The sequence below is a fragment of the Acomys minous genome (genome assembly GCF_964271855.1).
Source record: "Acomys minous genome assembly, chromosome: 2".
NCBI classification, from domain to species: domain Eukaryota; kingdom Metazoa; phylum Chordata; class Mammalia; order Rodentia; family Muridae; genus Acomys; species Acomys minous.
The window spans coordinates 6,068,380-6,093,602 of NC_140484.1; the positions used below are offsets into that span (position 1 = coordinate 6,068,380).

A 25,223-nucleotide genomic window follows, 5' to 3' on the forward strand; every position below is an offset into this window, starting at 1 on the left:
TTTCCATTCTCAGGTTTTTGTTTTGTTTGTTTGTTTAACTTTAAAGTGGAGAGGAGAGACTGGTCTATGAAGTTTGTTTTCATAGTCGACATGACTGTGATCCTACATAAAGAAACCATTTCTTCTTCCTGTAAATAGACATTTTACATATGAAGCCAATGTTTTTGTCTGTTATCCCAGACTACAACAGTTTTTAAGACTTTTAAAAAAGCATTGGTATGTTGACAACAGCCCAAACTGTTACGGAAACAGGCAGCCTGGACAGCCGCTCCCTGTTCAGCGACAGCACCTATACGTTTCTCGTCAGCTGCAGTGTGTCCTGTCCTGCTGTGTACACTCAGGGCCAGACCCACAGCTGCTCACGGGCTGTCGCTCCCTAACCTGCTCAGGTGCTCACTCACGCACTTTGCCACTTCCACACTCACGCCATGTTTTAGTAGATGCAAAGTGGTTTCAGAGAGCCCTGGGAATGTACTGTAGTAATCACTTGGAGACGTTCACTGAATAGAGTGTAGTGTGGACGCACCACACTGAGCTAAACTTTCAGACGATGGAGGCAGGAATGGGGGACTCGACAGGCGTGCAGGGTGTTCACAGACAGTTCCTCTTTCGACATCTTTTCAGAATCACTGACCTCAGGTATGAAATGTGCAGTCAGTTCACTATGAAGGAAATAATAATGCTGCCTTATGCCATTATAGTACATGGTTTCAAATCATTGCCCAGGAAAGTCACGGCTTCTTATTCTGACATGCGTCTATGCACCCCAGCTGCGCTACATGGTCCTCATTATTTGCACGAGTATGTACCTTTCCTTGAAGAAACCTGATGTGTGTTTACAGTGCTGTAAAATGCATGTTTTTTTTCTGTGCCTGTCCTAGGTCCTGAATAATGACATAGCGATCTATTATTTTATTCACTGTAACTGGGCAGACACTGAGCTGTTCTAAGCTGATTGCTGGCCTGGCCTCCTTCCCAGCCACGTGGCCCATTAACTGCCATCGTAGTCCCACCCTGGCACCTTGCTGTCTATCTGTGTCCTTCTGGTGACTCCTCTTCTATCTTTGGTGCCCACTTGAGTCCCCTCACTGGGACTGGAAGTCCTGACTTAACACTACTGCACAGCTATTGGCTCTTCAGCTCGTTATTAACCAGTTAGAAGGTGATGTAGAACAATTTTTATACAACATTTTGACAGGAGATGTTTCACAAAAATGATAATGCCAAAGCCTAAGTCCCAGCTGCAGCCAGATCTCTGGGTACAGAGACAAGCATTTGAATACACAGTGCACAAAAACATCCTCCAACATAAAGGGAAAATTTAGATATTTAGAAGCCCGATGTCTTTGATCTGATTAGTTCTTAATTCCATTTAAGACTCAGTACTTATCATGGAAGAACACTTTAATACACAAATTGTCCTTTGTGTTGGGAAGAGACCTCCAAGTTCACTCTCTGAAGCCTGTAGCTCTAGCTCTGCTCTGTGCACCACCTCTGTCTGCACCCGCTCACACATAGCTAAGGGGTAACACCCCACTTGTCTCTGTAGTGCTACTGATAAGGTCAGAGTTTTCTTCTGGGTTAGTATTCAGCAAAATGAGACAGTTTAAGCATGATTAAACAATTTCTACATTTCAGTTTTACCTGAGAATATACGAAAGCAATTATGAGTCAAAATGGCTGTGTAGCACTCTGACCTCTAGGACCATTGTCAGAATAAGTGACCTGAAACTTTCTGTGGGTGGAAAACCACTAGGTAGTGGAGGTGTGCTGGAGCACTTGCTGAGAAAGTGTGTGTGTGTGTTGCAGGCACCGAGGATGGCTGGCGAGACGTCTTTCTTACATCCTTTTTGTTCAAGAGCGGGATGTCCACAAGGGCATGTTTGCCACCGGTGTTACTGAAAATGTACTGAACAGCAGCAGGTGAGGGCGAGGACACTGGATGAAGCGGGCACAGGGCGGATGTGGCAACCAATGGGAGAGGAGTGAGAAGTTAGTTTCTCTGCTCCTCTCTAGGGAAATGCTTGTGTTTCTGAACATTAAGTGTTAACCCACAGAAGAAATTGAGTAACGTCAGGAGAGTGGAAAGTGTGTGGGAAAGGGTGTCACACAGGCAGATGGTCCTGTTGTACATACTGTGCTGAGTAGGCTTCTAGAATGTGAAAGCAACTTATGAGCCTAAATAAGAGATGTACACATTGCCTAGGGCTCCCCCATTCAGATTTCTATGATACAGACATTGAGTACTTGACCCAAGTCCCTGTTGTAGGAGGCTATTGCTAGAGTCTCTGGGAATAAGATTCTTTTGCTCTCCGAGAAACTTGTTTATCTGTGAGGAAGGCTGACATCAGCAGGCTGTCAGGGAGAGAGCTCAAGCCTTTATTAATGAGTGCCAACCTCCAGCAAAGAGATTGTCTTAACCCAGTGAGACACTCCAGTGGCCATGGGGGAAAAGGAAGCAAGGGGATTTAGGTGGTTTTGAGGGGTAGGGAATAACGAGGGGATTGTGAGCGAGCAAGGGGAGAGATAGCAGCAGGGACTCAGGAGCAAATGAGCAATGGAACTTCACTGGGGACAGTGATTAGATCCCTCAGGTCGCTGGGAGCCTCCCTCAGGACACAGGTGAAGTCAGCTGATACTGCCTGCCCTCTTAGTCCCAGGCCGGCAGCCTCCCTACCTGCTTAGGAGGATTCTAGGAGATTCAGATAATCTTGTCTTTTTGGAAAGGTTTTCTGTCAGATAAGGGAATTCCAGGGAGCCCCTCCCAGTGCCTTAGGTCAGAAGAGACCACAGAGAGCCAAGAGGCCATAGAAAGGCACTTTCTAAGGCCTTTCATTTGCTTCTAGTTTAAAGAAATTCAGCCTGCTCCATACTTTGAGGAGTAGGTTTTTGAGCCTCAAAGTATGGGAGTTTGGGTGAGAGTGTGTCTGCTCTGCCTCTTGGGTGTGGTCCACCTCAGAAGTACAGCTGGAGTTAGAACCAGAGATAGGGTGACCGACAGCGTCATTCATATGGTTTGTTTGTAGCTTTGCCGAGTGTTATGGGTCCAACCCCAGCAGCGCTGGTTCATGGTAGGAACTCAGGGTCAGGAAAACATGTTAAACGAACTGTTGAATAGTTTACAATAGAGACGTCACATTAGATACCAGAGAAGCATCCAAGGCCCGTGCAGCAGATGCTGTCTAGTTAAACCTGCAGGTTACTGGGTGACGGAGAGATACTCCAAGTCAAGAAAAGCTTTGTTTACCTGGGATTGTTAGCTTTCCCTTCAGTGTATTTCTTTTCCTTTCTCTCTCTCTGTGTCTCTGTGTCTCTCTGTCTCTGTCTCTCTCTTTGGGTGTTTTTGTTTTTGTTTTTTTGAGATAGGGTTTCTCTGTGTAGCCTTGGCTGTCCTGACTTTGTAGACCAGGCTGGCCTTGAACTCACAGAGATCCTCCTGCCTCTGCCTCCCTGAGCACTGGGAGTAAAGGCATGTGCTACCATGTCGAGCATCAGCACGTTTCTTATAACCCAGTGTTGATTTTAATCCTAAACTCTGCTTTTGTAAAATGAAAAATGGAGGGAAACAAACTGGTTCAAATGGAGAAAAAAGTAAATAGTTACATCTGTTTTAATGTTTCTCAGATAATTTTACATACAGTTCTAGTAAGGTGACAATATAAACAAATGACAAATTATGATTGCTAAAGAAAAATAATTTATTACTTGGACTTTTTTGTGGTAGTTTGTTTTACTTTGTTTATTCTAGAGTACATACTAGATACATAAATGCCCTTTTCATGAAGTCTGCTTGTGTTTTGAGTCCATGCTCCATGGTGGGGTGTGTACACAGCACAGCCTTCCTTCGCTAAAGTGTAGCCTGCCCGTAACAGGAAGTCCCACAGCAGTCAGATCTGTCCAGGTTTCTACAGGATTCCTTGGCTTAGGAATACGATGCCATCATGTTTAAATGTTATTACTGGTATTTATGTATGTATGAGTATGCGTCTGTGTAGGAGGAGGCCAGAGGAATTGTCCAGTCTCCTGGAGCTGGAATTACAGGCTGTTGTGAGCTCCCTGGTGTGGGTGTTGGGATTCACACTCAGGTCCTCTGCAAGGTCAGTACCCACTCTGCATCCCCGCTCTCTCTCCCCAGGCCCGGCCATCAGTTTTGATAGACAGCAATGGCTAATGGTCCCAGCTTGAGTTTTCTCTCTCATTGCTATGCTACATATTAAAGAGAACAGATATTTTTGTTTTTTCCATTGATTTCATTTATAGCTATAGTTTAGAAAATATCAAATACGTCCTGTAACAGAATCAGATCCATTGTCTGATTTCTGCTTCCCAATCAGAGTCCAAGAGGCGATTGCTGAAGTGGCTGCTGAGCTGAGCCCCGATGGGTCCGCCCAGCAGCAGTCCAGAGCCATCCAGAAGGTGAAGAAGAAGGCCAGGAAGATCCTGCAGGAGATGGTCGCCACGGTCTCGCCGGGCATGATCAGGTAGTGGAGGCCAGGGCCAGCCTGCTCTCGCCAAGTCCTTGTTCAAGGGAAATGTGTAGCAAACATGTGCATGTATTTCAGTGCGAAGCCTACACTGAGCAGTGGCGGCTGCAGTCTGCTCTCACCCCTGCTGGTGGGTAGCAGCTGTCCTACCACGGGCCTGAGTGTGCTAGAAGGGTCCATTTGCTCACTAAGCCGGCTTGACTCTTCACCTCTGAAGTACTAAGTGTGACTGGAGAAACCTGTGTTCATTGTCCACAGCAATAGACACTTCTGTGAGTGGCATCTGTTTACGCGACCATGCTTGTTCTTCGGTTTAGACCTGTGTGGACACATGAAGTCATTTACAAGTACTTTCAGGCTGTAGACTCAGAAGCTGAAGGAGGCAAAAGTGACCTGTGTACAGACTCATAACATATACATTTGAATCTATGTACAGATAGATTTAATGTTTTTATTTCTTTCAGGCTGACTGGCTGGGTGTTGCTAAAGCTCTTCAACAGCTTCTTCTGGAACATTCAGATTCACAAGGGTCAACTTGAGATGGTTAAAGCTGCAACTGAGGTAGGAATTCTGTGCCCCATCACCCCGTTCCCCTCTGTGTGTGTTTGTATTCTGTGCCCCATCACCCTGTTCTGTGCCCCCCGCCCCGTGTGTGTGCGTGTGTGTGTATTCTGTGTCCCATTACCCTGTTCCTCCCATGTGTGTGTGTGTGTGTATTCTGTGTCCCATCACCCCCTTCCCCCGTGTGTGTGTGTGTGTGTGTGTGTGTGTGTGTGTGTGTGTGTGTGTGTATTGTGTCCCATCACCCCGTTTCCCCTGTGTGTGTGTGTATTTTGTGCCCCATCACCCCGTTCCCCCCTGTGTGTGTATGTGTATGTGTGTGTATTCTGTGCCCCATCACCCTGCTCCCCCTGTGTGTGTGGATTGCTGCTAGCCTCATTCTGAAGGTCTCCTCAGTGCTCTTGTCAGCTTTTGCACCATTTGGAAGCTTCCCTGTTGTGAGACTGTAGCAGTGTCTGGGGAGAGGAGCAGGGCCTATGAAGTGTACAATTCCTTTTGCAATTTACCTTGCAACAACCCTGCACACCAAGTCACACAGTCCTGTCTTGTACATAAGGACATTGAGGCACAGGTGGAGGAGGAGGAGAAGCACCAACCCTAGCCACAGACAATAAGTGACTTTCTCAGTGTTTTATACCAAGGCTGGCCTCAGAAACCTCTGTTCATTTTGCACAATGAAGGCTGCCTCTCAGAAGAGGTGTGGGTCAGTTTGGGCTTGTGTGCTCTTCCCACTCCGGCTGCTACTGTAGTAGTGCAGCTTGTGTTCAGCTGTGAAGGCACAGAAGAATGACTAGGGCACGGTGCAGAGAACGAGCCGTGTGTTGGCCAGTGCTGAGTGACTGCAGCCAGACGCAGTGGCCAAGTGGGACCGAGCATCAACTCTGGCTGTAAGCTCTCGCTTTCCTCTGCTCTAGACGAATCTGCCGCTCCTGTTTCTGCCAGTGCACAGGTCCCACATCGACTACCTGCTGCTCACCTTCATCCTCTTCTGCCACAACATCAAAGCGCCGTACATCGCCTCGGGCAACAATCTCAACATCCCCATCTTCAGGTGAGATCAGCTGAGTTAGAAATTAAAGATAGGAAAAAGATGGTTTTCTCAGACATATTGCACATGCCTTTAATTTCAGTATTCACGTGGCCTAGGCAAGTGGATTTCTGTGACTCCTAGACCATTTTGGTCCACATTGCAAGTTTCTGGCCTGCCAGGCCTCTATTGTGAGTGTGAGTCTCTGTCTCAAAAAAACAAAAAACAAAAAACAGAAAACAAAAACAAAAAACAAACAAACAAAAAAACCAAAAACAAACCAAACAAACCAAAACCAAAACACCAAAAAACCTAAAACAAACCCAAAAAACCCCAATTGCTTAGAATTTGGGATATATCTTTGTTTTTGTTTTGTTTTTATCAAGACAGGGTTTCTTTGTGTAGCCTTGGCTGTCCTGGTCTTGCTTTGTAGAACAGGTTGGCCTTGAACTCAACAGCGATCAGCCTGCCTCTGCTGGGATTGTAGGTGTGTGCCACGACTGGCAGAATTTGGCATTTGTTTTGTTATATTTTGATACGTGTTATAAAAATGATTTTGGCCTTTTTATTATAAAAGTAATGCTTCATTGTGTAACCTTTGGATAACCACCATTATTTCTGTATTTGATATGGGCTACTTTGTGAACTGTGCGTAAGTAAACTTGAAGGACAGTATCAGGTGGGTGAAAGGCCATTAAGATAGTGCCAGACCCGTCAAAGGAGGGTATCTAAAGGTAGGTAAGAGTAACCCTGCTGTTACTTTGCCTTCATGATGTAGGGAATCCGTTTAGACTTTGAGGGGCATTTCCAGAGGATGTTGTGAATTCTTCTCAAGGGAACAGTGTGTTCAAAGGCAGGGACTCAAGAGCAAGGTGTTAGGAAGGTGAAGGACAGGCAGGTAGGTTGGAGTGTGTGCTAGGAAGCCCAAGGAAAGGCCAGAGGCTGGAGGTGCTAGCTCACAGATAGTGATGGCTGGATCAAGAGCAGCTCCGAGCTAAGATGGGAAGCTGTTGACTGAACACACGTGTTCACACCTGTATGCTGAATGCTCCTTCTAGGCTCGGAAACATTGATGGCTGGTTCTGTTATGAGCCCAGGCAAATGATGATGGTTTACATCGGCAGTGTAGGAGGAGGGCAGAGACAGAATGAACTAGAACGAGTAACTGGGCTCCTAAGAGTCAGTGCTTGTCCAGATGGGGGCTGAGCAGAGGGTGTCGGGAGACTGGATCTGCTGTCTACTATGACTGGTCACTGAGAAGGAGCTGGTCGGAGGAACTGAACTCTTAAGTACCAAGCAGCACCCAGCTGGGCACTGAGGCTCTGTGGCCCTGACATGAGCTAGAGAGGATGAATTCATAGAAACTGCAGGCGGCGCCTAGTGACTGGGCAGGCAGGCCTTCCCATGGAGCGTTCAAAGTCTAGGCCTCAGCCTCACCATTCAGGACGCTCTTTGCTGGTGTAGTGTACCCTCCCCCACTCCCCTACCCCTGCCCAGGCTCTGAGTTCTCTAGGCCCCCAGAGTTCTACAGGCCAGACTGGTGTGACTAGCGGAGAGAAGCCATCAGTTCGGTGGTCTGTGGAATTTATCCTGCTGAGCTTTAGGCATACACGGACAACACACACATAGTTCTTGCTGCCACGGAGCTTGCCATGTAACAGGGAACATAGGTAGCCAGCCAGCGTAGTAACACTGACTGGAGCCTTCAAGACAGATGAGTTTCTCAGGGCCTAGAATACCCATGTCACACTCCATCCTTTCCCAGCAGCCGGGCACCGAGAAGCTAAATTAGGAAATCATCAGGGAGGTCGGCTGGGGAGATGGTACAGCTGGTAAACTGCTTGTCAGGCCTGAGGCCTGAGATCTGTCTCTAGAATTCATTCAGAAAAAGTCTGGATATGGTGGTATCTGCTTGTGATCTCAGCACTGGGGAGGCAGAGGCAGAGGCCTTGGGCTCTCTGGCAGCCAGCCTAGCCTGTTTGTCAAGTACCAGGCCAGTTATAGAACCAATCTCAAAATGTAGATAGCTCTTGATTAATGACACTTGTGGTTGTGTGCTGGTCTCATACACGTGTATGCATGCCACCCCACCCCACCTCCACATACAGGTACACACATGCGTGCACAGACAGCCTGGACTCAGAACTCAAGTGGCTGTTCTGGCCTCTCCTGTGATCAGAGCAGCTCACATGCTCATTCCGGCCAGATCTGGTTCTCACTGAGGCTTTTTTGAATATCATACACTTATGATTTCTCGGAGTTCAGTGTTTGTTTCCAGGAACTCATGCCAGCCATTGCTTAGCGTACCCTTCCTCCAGACACGGTGGAGATTAGAGATAAATCTCCACAGTGACAAAGCTCATCTCAGGGTACATTGTTCACTCACTGAATTCATTCTGAAGAATTTCAGAGTGATTGTACACGTCACCATCTTACCCTGACTTCCATGTATAGACTCTGAGGAGGTGGAGTATGTTACATGTTACATAGTTGCTCACACCAAAGGACACAGAGTATGCTACATGTGACACAGTACTGTTGCTCACACCAAAGGAAACGGAGTATGTTACATGTGACACAGTGCTGCTGCTCACACCAAAGGAGATGGAGAATGTTACATGTGACACAGTGTTTTGCTCACACCACTGCAGACTCTCATGTTCATTTATCAAGACCAGGAAGAGACTGTGAGTTAGGGAAGTTGACTCAGTCTCCCAGCTTCACACCCAAGCTCATCAGCATTGCAGACAGAGGCCTGCAGTCAGGAACAGAACTGTCTTATTCCTGTGTGCAAATGAACCTTGGCTTTGTTTTTAAATGCAGAGCGCAGAAGAGGAGGTCTGATCCTCTGGAACTAGAGTGACCATGTGGATGCTGGGAGCTGAACTCAAGTCCTCTGGGAGAGTAGCCAGGAATCTTAGCCGCTGAGCCATCTCTCCTATTTTTTAAGATGGTTACACTCGATTCAGTTTGATAAAATTATCCTTATCTTGTAGGGGAGCCTCTTTTAAGCATCAGTTCTTTGAGACTATTTTCTCCAAGGAATATTTGTTCACTTTACACATTTGCCATGGGTCAGGATCTGTATATCTTAGACTCTGTCTGGGGACCATGGGCAGGGTTTTGTTTAAATTTTATGCATATATATGCATAATAAATATATAATTTTTTTTCCGTGTGTGTGTGTGTGTGTGTGTGTGTGTGTGTGTGTGTGTGTGATTAATCTTTGAGGCAGAGTTTTATTTTTTAGCTCTGGCTGTCCTAGAACCAGCAATGTAGACCAGGCTGAACTTGGAAGTCCTCCTGTCTCTGCCTCCTGAGTGCTGAGGTTAAAGGCATGCACCACCATGCTGAGCCATTGGTTACCTTTGTTTGTTGACAGTTTCATGGATAGACTTAGTGTATTCTGACCATTTTCCTTATACCCTCTTGTCTTCCTCTCATCTCTGTTTGCCCCACCCAACCCTATCAGTCAGGCCCTTTCTCAGGTTCATGACTTTTAGTTTTGCTTTGTAACCCATTTATGTTTCTTTAAAATTTTTAGAAAAAGATATATTTCTTTCATGAATATTTTGACTGCATATATATTTATGTACCACTTGTGTGCCTGGTGCCCAAGTAGTTGAAAAAAGGGTGTCAGATCCCTTGGTGCTGGAGTTATGGATGGTTGTGAACCACCACACGGGTACTGAGCATTGAACCAGAGTCCTCAGCAGAGCAGCCGGTGCTCCTAACTCCTGAGCCATCTGCCCAGCCTGTGACCTATTAGTCTGACCAGGGCGTCCATCTGTGTGACTGGGTGGAGCTGCCCACTAGAGCTGGAGCACTCACCAGTGGATACCCGGTGGAAGGCAACGGCTCTCTGGTTTTAAATTTGGAAGCATTTAAAAATCTCCTTCAAATCTGTGTCATCACCTTTGTAATGACCTCCACAGACTGGTTTTGGCTCAGAAGTTATAATGTAAGGAGACTGAGGAATTGGTGAAACATGTCCGCAACATGGAAAATGAATACTTGCATTCCCACTGTCAACATTTGAATGCCATGTGGGGTTCTATTGGATGACAGATGCTTTGGAGTATCTTGACATTTGAGCCACCTTTTCCATATAAATAATTCATGTATTTTTGAATTTGCAGTACTTTGATTCACAAGCTTGGGGGCTTTTTCATAAGACGGAGACTCGATGAAACCCCAGATGGCCGCAAAGACATTCTGTACAGAGCATTGCTTCATGGGGTGCGTATAGCCTTTTAATTGTCCTCAACACCATGCGCTACCTGTCGTAGGGCAGCCATGGACATGTACTGGAGCTGCTCTCCCCCAAATGTAGCTTTGGTGGGACCCTTTGCTGTAATGGATGCAGGGCGATGGTTACTGAGTGATGTTAGAAGTTCTCTATGTTTTGTCTTAGACAGCTAAGCTCATCTGAGCTGCATGGTCTTACGTTTGCGTCTGACTGACTCTCTTGTATCTTAGCACATAGTTGAGCTGCTCCGACAGCAGCAGTTCTTGGAGATCTTCCTGGAAGGCACGCGCTCCCGGAGCGGGAAGACCTCCTGTGCTCGGGCTGGGCTGTTGTCCGTGGTAGTGGACACTCTGTCCTCCAACACCATCCCTGACATACTTGTCATACCCGTGGGCATCTCGTACGATCGGATAATCGAAGGTCACTACAATGGCGAACAGTTGGTAAGGAGCCAGCCTGCACAAGGTCGTCTTTGCCTTTCAAGCTTTGCTTTTATATTTAATAATGGTCTTTCGCTAATCATAGGTTTTGTGTGGCCTATCTGAACCCTGCCTGGGTGAGCACAGACAGATGACATGGGCCTCATCTCCTTTGTCAGCCTGTGAGAGCATCTCCTGCGGGCTTTCCTGGCCTTGGAGAAGGGCGGGAATTCCTGTGTCGGTGCTAGCTTTGGCCACGGGACTGGAGGTGGAAAGCCACTTGCACTGAGTTGTGATTTCAGTGTTGACTGTGTGTGACGTTTAGTGAAGCCTGAAGACCCGGGGCCATGTGGGCAAAGCTCGTGCAAACTAATCCGAGAAATGGGAGCAATTTTTTTCAGTAAAATTTTACCAAAGGATGCACGAGTCATAAGCACTTAGACTGGATCATTACGAAATGAACTCACCTATGTGATTAGCACCTAAATGGAGGAATGATGTTATCAGGACCCAGAAATCTTCCCTGTACCCCTCCTGCTGGCCTCCGCCTGAAGAGCCACTTTTCTGGCCTCTAATAGGAAGATTGGTTTTTCTCATTGTTGAACTTCATTGTCATCATCATCATCATCTTCCTCATCATCGTCATCACCACCACCATCATCATCACAACAATAATGATAGTGATGATGATGATGGTGATGGTAACGTATGTGGTTATTTGTATCTGGCTGCCTGTGTGAACAGGTGCTTGTGAGGCCTGGCCATGTTGCTGCATTCAGTTTAGACTCCACAGTGGGGAAGGGTTCCACTTTGTGAAGAAATTACACACAGAGCTCTTAGAAAAGCTCTCTCTCGGCACAGCTCTCTTAGAGCCTCTGGCTTCACTCTGGTGTGTGCATACTAAGGAAAGGAGGCAGGAGCTCTAAGCCTAAGTGTACTTAGTTCACAAGCACTGCCCCACACGTGGGCACGTCCCCCGCATGCCTTTGCTAGCTGCCACTGTGACCGGCGTGTGCGAGTGCCCAAGGAGTTCAGCTTTGTTGATGTAGTGAGGAAGTCTTGGGAAAGTGTGTCCTTCAGTGTCAGAAGTTCTGGGGCACTTGATAACCCAAGGCTTCAACAAGTAAGGACTCTACCTGGGATTTTAGCTGCTGGTGGCCTTTGACAGTTCATACTGTCACTGTGTACAGTGAGATGACCTGTTAAGCTAATATTTTCTAAGAGTCTCATTAGTGGGAAGGCGCGTGAGGCTGACTGGCATCCAGTTGCTTACTGTGTCCATAGACTGTAGTGATGCCTTCACCTCAGAGAAGTAGCCCCTGTCCTCATTTGTTTTAGTCTGTGGAGAGCCAGTTTCGCAGGACATTATGTTACTTTTGTCCTTCACTGCTCTGTGTCTTTGTGAATTGTGTGGTGCATGCTAAGCATATTAGCATTAAGTGTTTCTCCTTGCTCACTTTCCTCCCCTGAACAACAAGGTTGTACCTTGTGAGCGTCTTTGAGTACTGGACACTTGAAGCGATCAGGCATGTCCACTCTGAGCTTGTGGGCTTCATGGTCTCAGGGTAGCTGGGAATATGGCCAGCCCACTGGCTCCCCGTCACTCACTTTTCTTTCTTTACCAATCATTGTCTTTTTTGTTCAAGATATGTAACTCAGGTTTCTATTAAGCAGTCATTGTAGCTGAGCACACTGTCTCATGGCTGTCTCTCAGCAGTGGGGAGGCCGCAGTAGAACTGCAGCTTTGAGTAGCATAATGAGACCCCGGCTCAAACGAGAGCAGTAATGAGCCCTGGAGCACCTGCCCCTTCACTGTTATCTTTAGGGCAAGCCCAAGAAGAACGAGAGCCTCTGGAGCGTGGCAAGGGGCGTCATCAGAATGCTGCGGAAAAACTACGGGTTTGTCAGAGTGGATTTTGCACAACCATTTTCCTTGAAGGTGAGATTCTGCTAAAAGGCAGGTCTGAAGCTTGTTTTTTAAATAGTTCCTTTTAACCTCTGAAGCTCAAAATATAGTTTATATGTTGTTCTGAAGTTTTCCTTTCTTTTAATTTGTTTCAGGAATACTTAGAAAGCCAAAGTCAGAAACCTGTGTCTGCTCCCCTTTCTCTGGAGCAAGCACTGTTACCAGCTATCCTTCCTTCAAGGTAGGCTGTGGGCCTGTGCTAACTCAGCCGTCCCACAACTCTCTGTCCCTGCACTGCACAGGACAGCAGCCTAGCATCAGAGTGAGATGCTGTCCCCATCTGCACTGCAGTAACATTGCTCTTGATACGGTAGAGGGTGTGGGAAATGCTCTCTGTCTTTCACATTTGTGTGTGTGTGTGTGTGTGTGTGTGTGTGTGTGTGTGTGTGTGTGTGAGAGAGAGAGAGAGAGAGAGAGAGAGAGAGAGAGAGAGAGAGAGAGAATGTGTGAGTGTGAATGTGTGTGTGAACAGGCTTTGTTTAATTATGTGTAAAACCTCTTTGATTTTTGTGAATCTTACTGGGTTATTTGATTTATACTTTTGAATACATGAACTGCAATTTTTTGGTGGTGTCCTGCATTATGCATATTAAAAGTGAGTGACATGGGTAGAAGAGTAATAGTAATTGAAATTTCCAGAACTGAAAATGCATTATAATTTAGAGCCCTTCCTTTATCATAGGTAAAATGTTGAGTTTTCAGAGGTTTTAAACATGATCTCCGGCTTTCTGGATCCTTTCTGCCAGTGAGTTTAGAAATAATGTATCATAGATTATTTAGTCATTAATAAATAAAGTTTTCTGTCTGAAAAAAAATATTAGGCCCTACATTGTAGAGGAAAACAACCCAGAGAAGTGATACATTTACAATTTAAACTTAAAATGTGTGGTGATCAGAGCTATTTATACATTTAGAAATTAGTCCCATATTGTGTGCCTTACATAGAGTTAGGTCTGGTTCGTGTGTGTCACCCCAGCATTCAGAAGTCGGGAAGAGTGCTGCAAGTGTGAGGCTGGCCTCGTCTGTATAGGGACTTTCAGCTGGTGGGGGCCACAGAATCAGAGGCTGTCTCAAAAGTGAAAATAAAGTTGCAGTGTGGGGCTGTAAGAGGTGGATTTTATTTTTTCAGACCTAATGATTCTGCTGCTGAACATCAAGACTTGTCCAGTAACGAGTCCAGAAACATGGCGGATGAAGCCTTTCGAAGAAGGCTGATTGCAAACCTGGCTGAGCACATCCTCTTTAGTAAGTGCTCCACGCGTGTCACACACTCACACAGCACGTGCAGCAGGGTAGGCCAGGCCTGTTTGGAACTCTGCTCAGCTCAGGGTAGCCCCTCTGCAGAGTCCGTCACCTACCCATAGGACGTGACAGGCACCATCCTAGAAGGAAAGTGGCAGCGAGGGCTGTCTGTGGGGGAAATATGGCAGCAGACCCCAGGGGTGTCTGATATGCCCATGCGTCTTAAAACACTTTTTGTCAGGATGATTTGTGGGTTACTTTGCTTGTGACTGTGTGCCTGAGTTATCTTACAGTATGACGTGCGGGCTTACAGCTGAGTGTCTCTTTCTCCTCTGACGCCATGCACACTTTTATTCAGTAAATTCTGAGCAGCTGCCCTTCCCAGAGCAGTTTTAGCTGTGGGTGCAGATGGAGCCCGCGGTGGCTCTGTACTCTCACACCTTCTGCTTTTCTCCTGGGATAGCTGTGCACAGACAGTGCCACTAGACTAACCGAGCAGAGGGTGAGCCGGCCACCTTCAGGCCATCTTTAAATTCCAAGTTGCAGCGTTGTGCACTGTATTGCTCTTGATGACCTGAACATCGCACCACGGTGTCCTAGGCTCAGCCCTGCCCGGCTGTTGTTTTTCCATTCCCTGGGCCACTTCTGGTCAGATTCTCATCCGTTACTGTGGACGCTGTTGTACAGGGTTCCCCCCTTTGCTTGTGTCTCTTACTGTGGTGGGTGTTTCCTAGTTGACTCCTGGACAGAGGCTCCTTCTGTGTGTCTGTGTGTGTGGTTTGTGGCTACAATTGTGGGCCTCACACATTCTAAGCAGATGTCCACCCTGAGCCAGGCCCCCAGCCCAGAGAGCTCTTCTGTGTGATTGTGTCTCCCACACCTCAGATATAGACGCCAAACAGATAAGTCCTACTTGTCAAAGTTTGGAAAATAGAAGTGAAATAAATAGCAAAAGCCACTTCCTGATAATCAGTCAGAGGTGTTGGTGTCTAGTCCACGTCCTGATAATCAGTGGTATTGGTATCTAGACTCTAGAATTATTTTTGGCTTTGAATTGTTCTGTTTTCTATTTATTGTGTATTATTGGTGCTTTTAAGGGTTTCGTAAATATTTTTCCTAATGGCTGTAAAACAGGGCTGGGTACTTTTCACACACTGGAGGCAGCTTGAATTGTGAGTAAAATATTCCTAAAATCACTGTCATTTCAAGAGATTCACACATGGCATCTCTGTTTCATATTTTTATAAATGATGATAATTTTCTACAAGTTCAAAGTTCTGGGCTCCAGAGCATAGATGTTCTAAATGTGTCTACGCGTCTCCTAGCTTCTTTGGGCCACACTGAAAAGGGGAAATGCAGCCACACTGAGCATCATACTGAGAGTCACCAGGCCACCAGCTTGTTCTTATGCAGCCCAGTTGGAGTATGAGAACTCAACTCCAGGTCATGAAGTTAACTTGTGTAGAAGTCAGGACTGGAGTCTTGACTTTGTGACTTGCGATCTGTTGTGCCCTTGCTTTTGTACTTCCATCTTTACACCATGGAGACCCACAAGAAGAGGAAATAAGACCACAGCCCACGCTGTGCCAAGGCACTCGGCTGACGGCCCCTTTACTGAGCTAGTCCACTTGGTCTGCACTACAAGAGGCCCTGCCTTAGAATGTGGCCTCATGGCTGGTGATTACTGTGAGGCCTCACTGAGCCAGAACCCTGGCAAATGCACTTGTGTTTCCACTGTAAACTGCAGTTACGGGGACTAGAGTCAAAGACTGTAAAGCTAAGGAAGGCCCTTCCAAGGACTCGCTTAAGTTAGAGCAAGGCCAACTAATGCTCTGTTTTTTTCAGCCGCCAGCAAGTCCTGTGCTATCATGTCCACCCACATTGTGGCCTGCCTGCTCCTCTACAGACACAGGCAGGTATGTATGATGCTCCTGGTGGTTCTGTAGGAAGCCTGGGCGCTAGTCAGCCTCTTCTAGGCTGAGGCTGTGAGATAAACAGTGAAGGAAGCAAAGTGTACTGCCCTGAGTTCACCACCCTAGCGAGGGAAAGAACCAGACTGTAAATACGTACAGCGGAAGGGTACCCGCTCTGGTTGGTGCAGTTCACATAAATAAGGAGAATTTCAATGGCACATGGTTTCCAGGGAGTTTGCCTTCTGTGTTAGAGCCTCTCTGTCCTCCATAATAGGCTTGTGTAGCTCTGCCATGGTAGAGGTCATGTCGATCATGTTTGTTGACATATTCTTGAGATAAATGTCGTGAGGTGCATTTAAAGTGAACACACAGCACTACTTTCAGACTGCTCTCCTTCCCCTTGTGGTTTCACGTGCTCAGCCTGTAACGTGACGTCTGCCCATGGCATTCCCGGGGAGCGGGGTCTTAGTGCCTTTCCTGCTTGCTCACGTAGCTGGTCTGCGCCTGTCTCTGTGGCTCTTGTAGGACAGCCACATCAGGAAGGAACCCCGGGGAAATCAGGCTTTCTGCTGTCACAGTCCACCTTTGTCTCTCTAGGGAATCCACCTCTCCACGTTGGTGGAAGACTTCTTTGTGATGAAGGAGGAAGTCCTAGCTCGTGACTTTGACCTGGGCTTCTCTGGGAATTCAGAAGATGTCGTCATGCACGCCATTCAGCTTCTGGGAAACTGTGTCACAATCACCCACACCAGCAGGAAAGATGAATTTTTTATTACCCCCAGCACAACTGTCCCATCGGTCTTTGAACTCAACTTCTACAGCAATGGGGTACTCCATGTCTTCATCATGGAAGCCATCATAGGTACGACAGGACCTGGAACATTCTCAGATGCTCTCGAGACTACAAGGACCTGGGACCCATAGTGATGCCCACTGTTTTAGGATGCTAGCCCCTTGCTTGAGGGAAGGCACCACTGTAGTTTAGTATCTTGTGAAAATGTTGCCCTGAATTACCCTCCATGGTCCTGCATTTTTTACTGTGGAGGTGAACTAAGAGAGTTGTGGGGAGAAAAGAGGTGCCTGAGCTTTTGGAAGCTGGGACCTCATGGAATAGGATTTTACTTAAAAATTTCCAGGAACTGCAGACTATTGTTTTTTTTATTTGTTAATAGGCTCTAAGGGTAATTTAAGAGTAAAATTTCTCTTGAGACCTGGCCCTGGTGACTCCATTTGCTTGTGTCTCTCCAGCCTGCAGCCTTTATGCTGTTCTGAATAAGAGGGGCTCCGGAGGGTCTGCTGGAGGCCCCGGCAGCCTGGTCAGCCAGGAGCAGCTGGTGCGGAAGGCTGCCAGCCTGTGCTACCTTCTCTCCAACGAAGGCACCATTTCTCTGGTGAGTGAAGGCTCTTCCGTGCTTCCTGACCCTTTCTTCGTTATTTGCATAGAAGTGCAAGACACCTTTGCTTTTCTCTTGGAGAACATTTCCCCTTGGCTGCAGCTTTCCGCTCTAAGCCAGTGTGGCCTTGACTGTCTTGGTTTGTGTCTGTCGTGGTGCCTTGGCTCTGAGGCATGGCAGATGCTGTTAGTTCTCAGTCACACTGTGCAGAAGGTCCTGTGTCAGTTGTCCGTAACTAGCACACCCACTTCTGGGTGTTGGAACCCCAAGTGAGAAGTGGGTGAGCCCCAGAAATGAACCATTTGACACTGTCTCAGCTTATACATCCAGAGTCTCAGAAGTATGAGTGCTCAATTTATCACACCCCTATACTTGTCAGAACTATGTAGAATCTATCTTTGTACTGTACTATTCTTTTTCGTTCATATGACTGTATCTTGGTACATTGACAAGTGTGTACATTTGAATGAGACCTTCTTGAACATGCTCTTTGTGTGTGCTTGATGCTTGGGGGGCAGGGTCATGAGGGGTGTGGGTAGGTAGGGCTCTTAAAGTGGGCCTCGTGTTTGTTTATGGGTCTTTTTTGAGTTACTTGTATGAACTATGTTCATTGTAAGATAGCTCCTGCATGGAGATCATCTTAAAACACAAGAAACAAAATGTTCTAAAAGGCCTAAGAATCTGGTCTCCCAGGGCTCATCACACTGAGGGCACTGAGTGCAGCGCTCTTCCTGTAGTTGGGACCACACTACATGTGCTGCCATTCATGGGGAGGGGGCTCTTTTCTCTGATCTTGTTACGACCATTTATCAAGACAGTGGACATCAGAGATCACAGGACTCGTTCAGGTGGAACTGAGGCACTGACAGCCACTCTACGGTTCTTAAGAGGAGCAGTATGAGGCCAACCCACCTTACATGGCTTCTCTTTCTAGCCCTGCCAGACTTTTTATCAAGTTTGTCACGAGACAGTAGGGAAGTTCATCCAGTACGGCATTCTTTCAGTGGCCGAGGTAAGAACAAGCCTACTGTCATTCTCTTTATTTTCCTTCTTGCTCTTCACTTTCTTTTTCTACAACATATTCATTTAAACCAGATTTCTGCCAATTATTTTAAGCAATAAACACATTTGCTCTGTGTTTATGTCCAGACAGTATGAATGGGGCCCTGGTATCTTGGGTTTGTTTAATTTTGTGGATTCTTTCATAAGTGGTATTTTCTAGATTAAAACATATCTTGGGTTGATTCTGTGGCATCCAGAAGTTGATTCTGGCATGAGACATGAAGCACATCTGGATGCTTGTGCCTTCGCATGATGCATTTCTCTCTTTTAAGTCTGGTGAGGGGGATTCAGTGTGGTTCAGACGGGGGTGGGGGCAGCTGTTTGTTCAGGAGATATGAACATTCCTTCTTGTAATGGACCTCCATCCGTCCTCCCTGCTGCCTCCCAAGGGGTTTAGAGTTTGGGAAAAGTTTGGAATTGCCCATGAGGGTTGTGTATCTGAGAAAGATCAGGCTGGAAAGATCATGGCTGGGTTGTGCTTGGCCGTCTGGGTGGTTGGTCGTGTGCCTAGGAACATGTATTTACTGTCACCCATCTTCTTGGCATAGCAAGATGACCAGGAAGATGTCAGTCCTGGCCTTGCAGAACAGCAGTGGGACAAGAAACTTCCAGAACCTCTGAATTGGAGAAGTGATGAGGAAGATGAAGACAGCGATTTTGGTGAGGAGCAGCGAGATTGCTATCTGAAGGTACTTTGGTGAAGGATTCTGGGTATATAGCAGTGATGAGTCAAGTTTACGCTGCAGCTGCATTTGGGGACTGGTGACTTACTCATGCTCAGAGTACTTCTGAGCCCCTCTAACCAGCTCTGGTCCAGGCTAACCACTGCAGACAGTCACTGAAGATCAGTGCCTTAAATTATGTAGTTTGGGAACTGCTAAGTGGAAAGAGAATAGGATTTGAAAAGCCAGGAAGAGGAAAGGAGGTGACTTCGTACATCTCCATGATATGTTCAGGTCACTCCTGATACCTGCCCTTGCACCCACTCTCCACAGGGCGGTGATGTTGTCTCCAAAAGACACATGGGAACACTCCCTTTCTCCATTTCTGTTTTACTAACTTTGCCATTGGACAGTGGTCTTGCTTCATGCACCTGAATGTATAATCTTTGTTCCCTGCCTTTTGCATGGGCACGTGACTATTATGCTTGATTGTGTACCCTGGAGGGTTCAGCCCTAGACCAGCTGTTGTAGTGATGAGAATTTGTTAGGGTAAACTGAGGCGGGCATAGAGTTGACAACTGACCACTCAGCAGACTTTCCTCTGAGGGAACAAAGCTTGATTTTCTGGGCCAGTACTCCTTGTGGCTTGTTGCTGGGAGTACCGCTTGTGGCCATCACATTAAAAAATAAAAAAAAAAAAAAAAAAAAATAAAAAAATAAAAAAGAAAGAAAGGGGGAAAAGAATCTCTCTCTCTCTCTCTCTCTCTCTCTCTCTCTCTCTCTCTCTCTCTCTCACACACACACACACACACACGATAGATGATGTAAGCTTCAACAAACTCCAACAACTTTATTTTTACTCCACAGCATGCATATTAGTCGAGAAGCATAAAAATTACAATCTGGTTACTTTTTTTTTTTTTCCAATTAGCAATAATGGCGCCTCGGTTAAACCTCATTGGTTATAATACTGCCACTGTGCAAAAGCTACTTTTTTTTTAAGTGAATGCTTATGAAAAAAAAAACCAGTATGTTCCCCAATACTTTTACATGAAAACATTTTACATATTACAGGTGAAGAAAACAAATTATTCTCAAGAGTCTACATACATTCACAACTAACCAAATTGTTATAGATTAATGAAGTGTAAGCAAGCAAGGTAGTTTTTTTAGCCGATTTCTCTTTACTGGCAGGCTGTAATTTGTGGTTACAAAGAAAAGATCAATCATCTTAAAACGTAATCTTATAAAAATCTTAAAAGAATCTCAAATCCAAACTTTTATATAAAAAGCAATCAACAATTTCGCTTTAAATCATCAAGATATATATATATTCATTGACAATTTTTATTAAATCATATCAGGAAGCTGAGGGCAAAAATGGGTACAAGAAATTAATCACCTGACAACCAGCCCAGCTTCGGTGAGAGAGTCACATGAGCCAGTACTAATTTGCGCTATTCTTGCTCCCTAACCTCAAAAAGTCCCTTGCTCAACTATTAAGAGTGTCTTTTTCTGAACTTCAAATTGTTCCTCAAGACTTTGTATATTAGAGCTAATGACAAAAGCATCTTTACCTCGCCAGACTGAAAATCTGGTTTTCCCATTCCTTCTAAGAGTGCTGGTCATTGCTAACAATCTACATTTCTAAGTTCTTTTCAAGTGTGATGGTTGAATTATTAATGTGCTCCAGCAGCAATGCCTGAAAAATGTCAAGCACTGTTGTTGTAAGTGCCAACCATACTGCCCAGTGAGGGGCTGGAAACCTTAGGGCTTTCATGCCACTCATGTATTATGAGGATGTGGTGACCACAAGAGCAACAGGCAGAGCTGTGCTCGTAACAGCATGAAGTCCTCAGGACATGGAGTTCTCAGGCGCTGCCTCTCTGAGGCTCAGCCATCTGGTTGTGCTAACCAGTGGGCCGCGTGCCCTGAGTTCTGCAGCCATTTGTTGCTCCTCTCATATGGGCCTGACCATTTTACAGTCCTGTCAGTCAGTTGGAAGCTTTCTTCTAGATGGCTGTTGAGTGAACATGCACCTCAGGTGCTATGGACCTGAGTGGCTGCTCTGAAGAGTTTTCTGGTCCTAGTTAATCATGCGCAGAAGCAGCAGTTTGCTGTCAGGCAGTGGTGGTGGGAGGGGCTTCTTCTTAAGTACTGGGTTCTCTCAAAATTCTCCAGCAGCTGCCTCTGCTTTCCCATCCTCTGACTTCCCCTCCTCTCACACTCTCAGGTTAGCCAGTCCAAGGAGCACCAGCAATTTATCACCTTCCTTCAGAGGCTGCTGGGGCCCTTGCTCGAGGCCTACAGCTCTGCCGCCATCTTCGTTCACAGCTTCAGTGGTCCAGTCCCTGAGTCTGAGTACCTGCAGAAGCTGCACAGGTACCTTATCACCAGGACGGAAAGGAACGTTGCTGTGTACGGTATGTGCACTTTGTTTTGGCTTCTTTTAAAGCTTTCCAAAACAAACAAACAAATTAAAGCCAAAACAAAGCTGGGTGGTGGTTGCACAGTTGCACACAGGCCTTTAATCCCAGCTCGTGGCAGGCAGAGGCAGGCAGATCACTGTGAGTTCGAGGCCAGCCTGGTCTTCAGAGTGAGTTCCAGGACAGCCAGGACTATACAAAGAAAAACCCTGTTTTGAAAAACAAACAAACAGCCCAAAAATGAAAATTAAAACTGTTTCCTATTATTATATAATTTTGCTAACTTTGAGAAATTGGGAAAAATACAAAACTACGTTGACCTCTCACCCCACAGATCTGCCATGGTAGGCATGCTATATAAACTGAGTGGCACAGCTAGGTGCTCTGTCTGCCTTTACTCAGTTAGCATACATGTTGCACATGGTCCTGCCTGCTGTGTGGTCTTTGATTGTGCAAGTGCCGCCTCTCTGGTAGTGACGGCCAAGAGTTCCTGTGCGCAGTGCTGCTCTGCACCTGTCTGAATCCAGATGGTAGGCTACCCCAGCTGGGCGCATGTCCCTGGCCTGCCTGCAGCACAGCCAGCTTCCAGAGCCAGAGGAGATGCACAGATCCCTAATCCTTCCCAGACCCTTTAGGGACACCTGTCGCAGGCCCTTGGCTAATTAGTGGCAAACATGGCTTAGAAATCTTGTTTCTGACCTCTAGATCTCTAGACTTGAGCTTCCTGTGGTCACAGGCCCATCGTCAGCCCTACGTCACTGTCTACTCCTAGAGAATGCTTATGCACGCTGTTATTTGGTTCTCCCACAACTGCAAGATGGATGCTTTGTGTATCTGCCTTCTCTCCTCTCTGTCTCTTCTTTTCTTTAATAGGTGACAGGATAGGTTTACAGAGATATTAGGCCATTTGAAGAAGGCTGTGGTATTGCCGGGAGCAGTAGGGAGCTTGTTCCTATCTGGGCTCGCGCTTTGACGCTCTCTGTAGCCTACAATGTGAGGACTGTGTGCTGAGCCCGAACACTGACAGGCTTTGTTGTTTCTCTGCAGCTGAGAGTGCCACATACTGTCTTGTGAAGAACGCTGTGAAAATGTTTAAAGATATCGGGGTATGTGTCCACAATCGTGCTGGCCTTTGCTGTGTGTAGCTCTGATCTGTTGCTCTGCCTTTGTGGGACCCAGGGGAAGCACTTTCTGCTGGGCTACCTGGGAATGTGTCTCCTAGGCTGCTGTCGGGACAGGACATGCTGAGCTTGTTTCAGTGCCCCAGAATTCCGCTGGTTTCATACTCATCCCTAAACTATAAGTGGCAGCCATTAGGCAGGTCCAGTGTTAACTATTTCATGTCCTGATGTTTTCTGGCGTGTTTACTAGGATTGCTACAGTCACCCTCAGGTACTTTACTATCATATACAGTGAGATCCACAGAGCTGCATGTGGCCTTCTATAACTGATTTCATTCTACTGACTTTATTCTAATATAAGTTGGGGAACCAAAGGCACTCCCCCTGAAATACCCTGATCACACCTCTATGCTTTCATCAGACCCACACCCTTCCGTGCTTACATCGGATCCACACATTTCCATACTTGCATCAGGTCTACACCTCCATACTTGCATCAGGCCCCCCACACCTCCATACTTGCATCAGCCCCCCCACACCTCCATACTTGCATCAGGCCCCCCCACACCTCCATACTTGCATCAGGCCCCCCCACCTCCATACTTGCATCAGCCCCCCCAACCTCCATACTTGCATCAGCCCCCCCCCACACCTCCATACTTGCATCAGCCCCCCCCACACCTCCATACTTGCATCAGCCCCCCCCACCTCCATACTTGCATCAGGCCCCCCCCCACCTCCATACTTGCATCAGGCCCCCCCCACCTCCATACTTGCATCAGGCCCCCCCCACCTCCATACTTGCATCAGGCCCCCCCCACCTCCATACTTGCATCAGGCCCCCCCACACCTCCATATTTGCATCAGGCCCCCCCACACCTCCATACTTGCATCAGGCCCCCCCACACCTCCATACTTGCATCAGGCCCCCCACACCTCCATACTTGCATCAGGCCCCCCCACACCTCCATACTTGCATCAGGCCCCCCCCACCTCCATACTTGCATCAGGCCCCCCCTCACCTCTATACTTGCATCAGGCCCCCCCACCCCCATACTTGTATCAAGCCCCCCCCACCTCCATACTTGCATCAGCCCCCCCCACCTCCATACTTGTATCAGGCCCCCCCCACCTCCATACTTGCATCAGGCCCCCCCACACCTCCATATTTGTATCAGGCCCCCCCACACCTCCATATTTGCATCAGGCCCCCCCTCACCTCCATACTTGCATCAGGCCCCCCCTCACCTCCATACTTGCATCAGGCCCACACACACCTCCATACTTGCATCAGGCCCCCCCTCACCTCCATACTTGTATCAGGCCCCCCCCACCTCCATACTTGCATCAGGCCCCCCCACACCTCCATATTTGTATCAGGCCCCCCCACACCTCCATATTTGCATCAGGCCCCCCCTCACCTCCATACTTGCATCAGGCCCCCCCACACCTCCATACTTGCATCAGGCCCCCCCACACCTCCATACTTGTATCAGGCCCCCCCACACCTCCATATTTGTATCAGGCCCCCCCACACCTCCATACTTGCATCAGGCCCCCCCACACCTCCATACTTGCATCAGGCCCCCCACACCTCCATATTTGTATCAGGCCCCCCCACACCTCCATATTTGCATCAGGCCCCCCCTCACCTCCATACTTGCATCAGGCCCCCCCACACCTCCATACTTGCATCAGGCCCCCCACACCTCCATACTTGCATCAGGCCCCCCCACACCTCCATACTTGCATCAGGCCCCCCCCACACCTCCATACTTGCATCAGCCCCCCCCCACACCTCCATACTTGCATCAGGCCCCCCCACACCTCCATACTTGCATCAGGCCCCCCACACCTCCATACTTGCATCAGCCCCCCCCCACACCTCCATACTTGCATCAGGCCCCCCCACACCTCCATACTTGCATCAGGCCCCCCACACCTCCATACTTGCATCAGCCCCCCCCCACACCTCCATACTTGCATCAGGCCCCCCCCACCTCCATACTTGCATCAGCCCCCCCCCCACACCTCCATACTTGCATCAGGCCCCCCCACACCTCCATACTTGCATCAGGCCCCCCCCACACCTCCATACTTGCATCAGGCCCCCCCCCACACCGCCATACTTGCATCAGGCCCCCCCACACCTCCATACTTGCATCAGGCCCCCCACACCTCCATACTTGCATCAGCCCCCCCCCACACCTCCATACTTGCATCAGGCCCCCCCACACCTCCATACTTGCATCAGGCCCCCCACACCTCCATACTTGCATCAGCCCCCCCCCACACCTCCATACTTGCATCAGGCCCCCCCCACCTCCATACTTGCATCAGCCCGCCCCCCACACCTCCATACTTGCATCAGGCCCCCCCACACCTCCATACTTGTATCAGGCCCCCCCACACCTCCATATTTGCATCAGGCCCCCCCTCACCTCTATACTTGCATCAGGCCCCCACACCTCCATACTTGCATCAGGCCCACACACACCTCCATACTTGCATCAGGCCCCCCCCACCTCCATACTTGCATCAGGCCCCCCCCACCTCCATACTTGCATCAGGCCCCCCACACCTCCATACTTGCATCAGGCCCCCCCACACCTCCATACTTGCATCAGGCCCCCCCACACCTCCATACTTGCATCAGCCCCCCCCACACCTCCATACTTGCATCAGGCCCCCCCCACC

General features: G+C 47.8%; 1 protein-coding gene across 7 annotated transcripts in view; it reads left to right on the forward strand.

The window, feature by feature from the left end:
- The window catches only part of GPAM (glycerol-3-phosphate acyltransferase, mitochondrial), a 63,780-nt gene that overhangs the window by 33,510 nt on the left and 5,047 nt on the right, over positions 1 to 25,223 (forward strand). For 6 of the 7 annotated variants that reach the window (XM_084757692.1, XM_084757691.1, XM_084757690.1 and 3 more), the window contains 16 exons: positions 1,810 to 1,923; positions 4,335 to 4,481; positions 4,949 to 5,045; positions 5,960 to 6,096; positions 10,212 to 10,311; positions 10,552 to 10,764; positions 12,566 to 12,679; positions 12,802 to 12,887; positions 13,836 to 13,951; positions 15,794 to 15,864; positions 16,459 to 16,723; positions 17,110 to 17,252; positions 18,190 to 18,267; positions 18,866 to 19,006; positions 21,213 to 21,402; positions 22,453 to 22,511. In XM_084757692.1, the coding sequence (XP_084613818.1) occupies positions 1,810 to 1,923; positions 4,335 to 4,481; positions 4,949 to 5,045; positions 5,960 to 6,096; positions 10,212 to 10,311; positions 10,552 to 10,764; positions 12,566 to 12,679; positions 12,802 to 12,887; positions 13,836 to 13,951; positions 15,794 to 15,864; positions 16,459 to 16,723; positions 17,110 to 17,252; positions 18,190 to 18,267; positions 18,866 to 19,006; positions 21,213 to 21,402; positions 22,453 to 22,511 (2,071 nt within the window). Of the gene's footprint in view, positions 1 to 1,809; positions 1,924 to 4,334; positions 4,482 to 4,948; positions 5,046 to 5,959; positions 6,097 to 10,211; positions 10,312 to 10,551; positions 10,765 to 12,565; positions 12,680 to 12,801; positions 12,888 to 13,835; positions 13,952 to 15,793; positions 15,865 to 16,458; positions 16,724 to 17,109; positions 17,253 to 18,189; positions 18,268 to 18,865; positions 19,007 to 21,212; positions 21,403 to 22,452; positions 22,512 to 25,223 lie in introns of those variants that run through there. The other variant, XM_084757693.1, reaches the window with a different exon arrangement.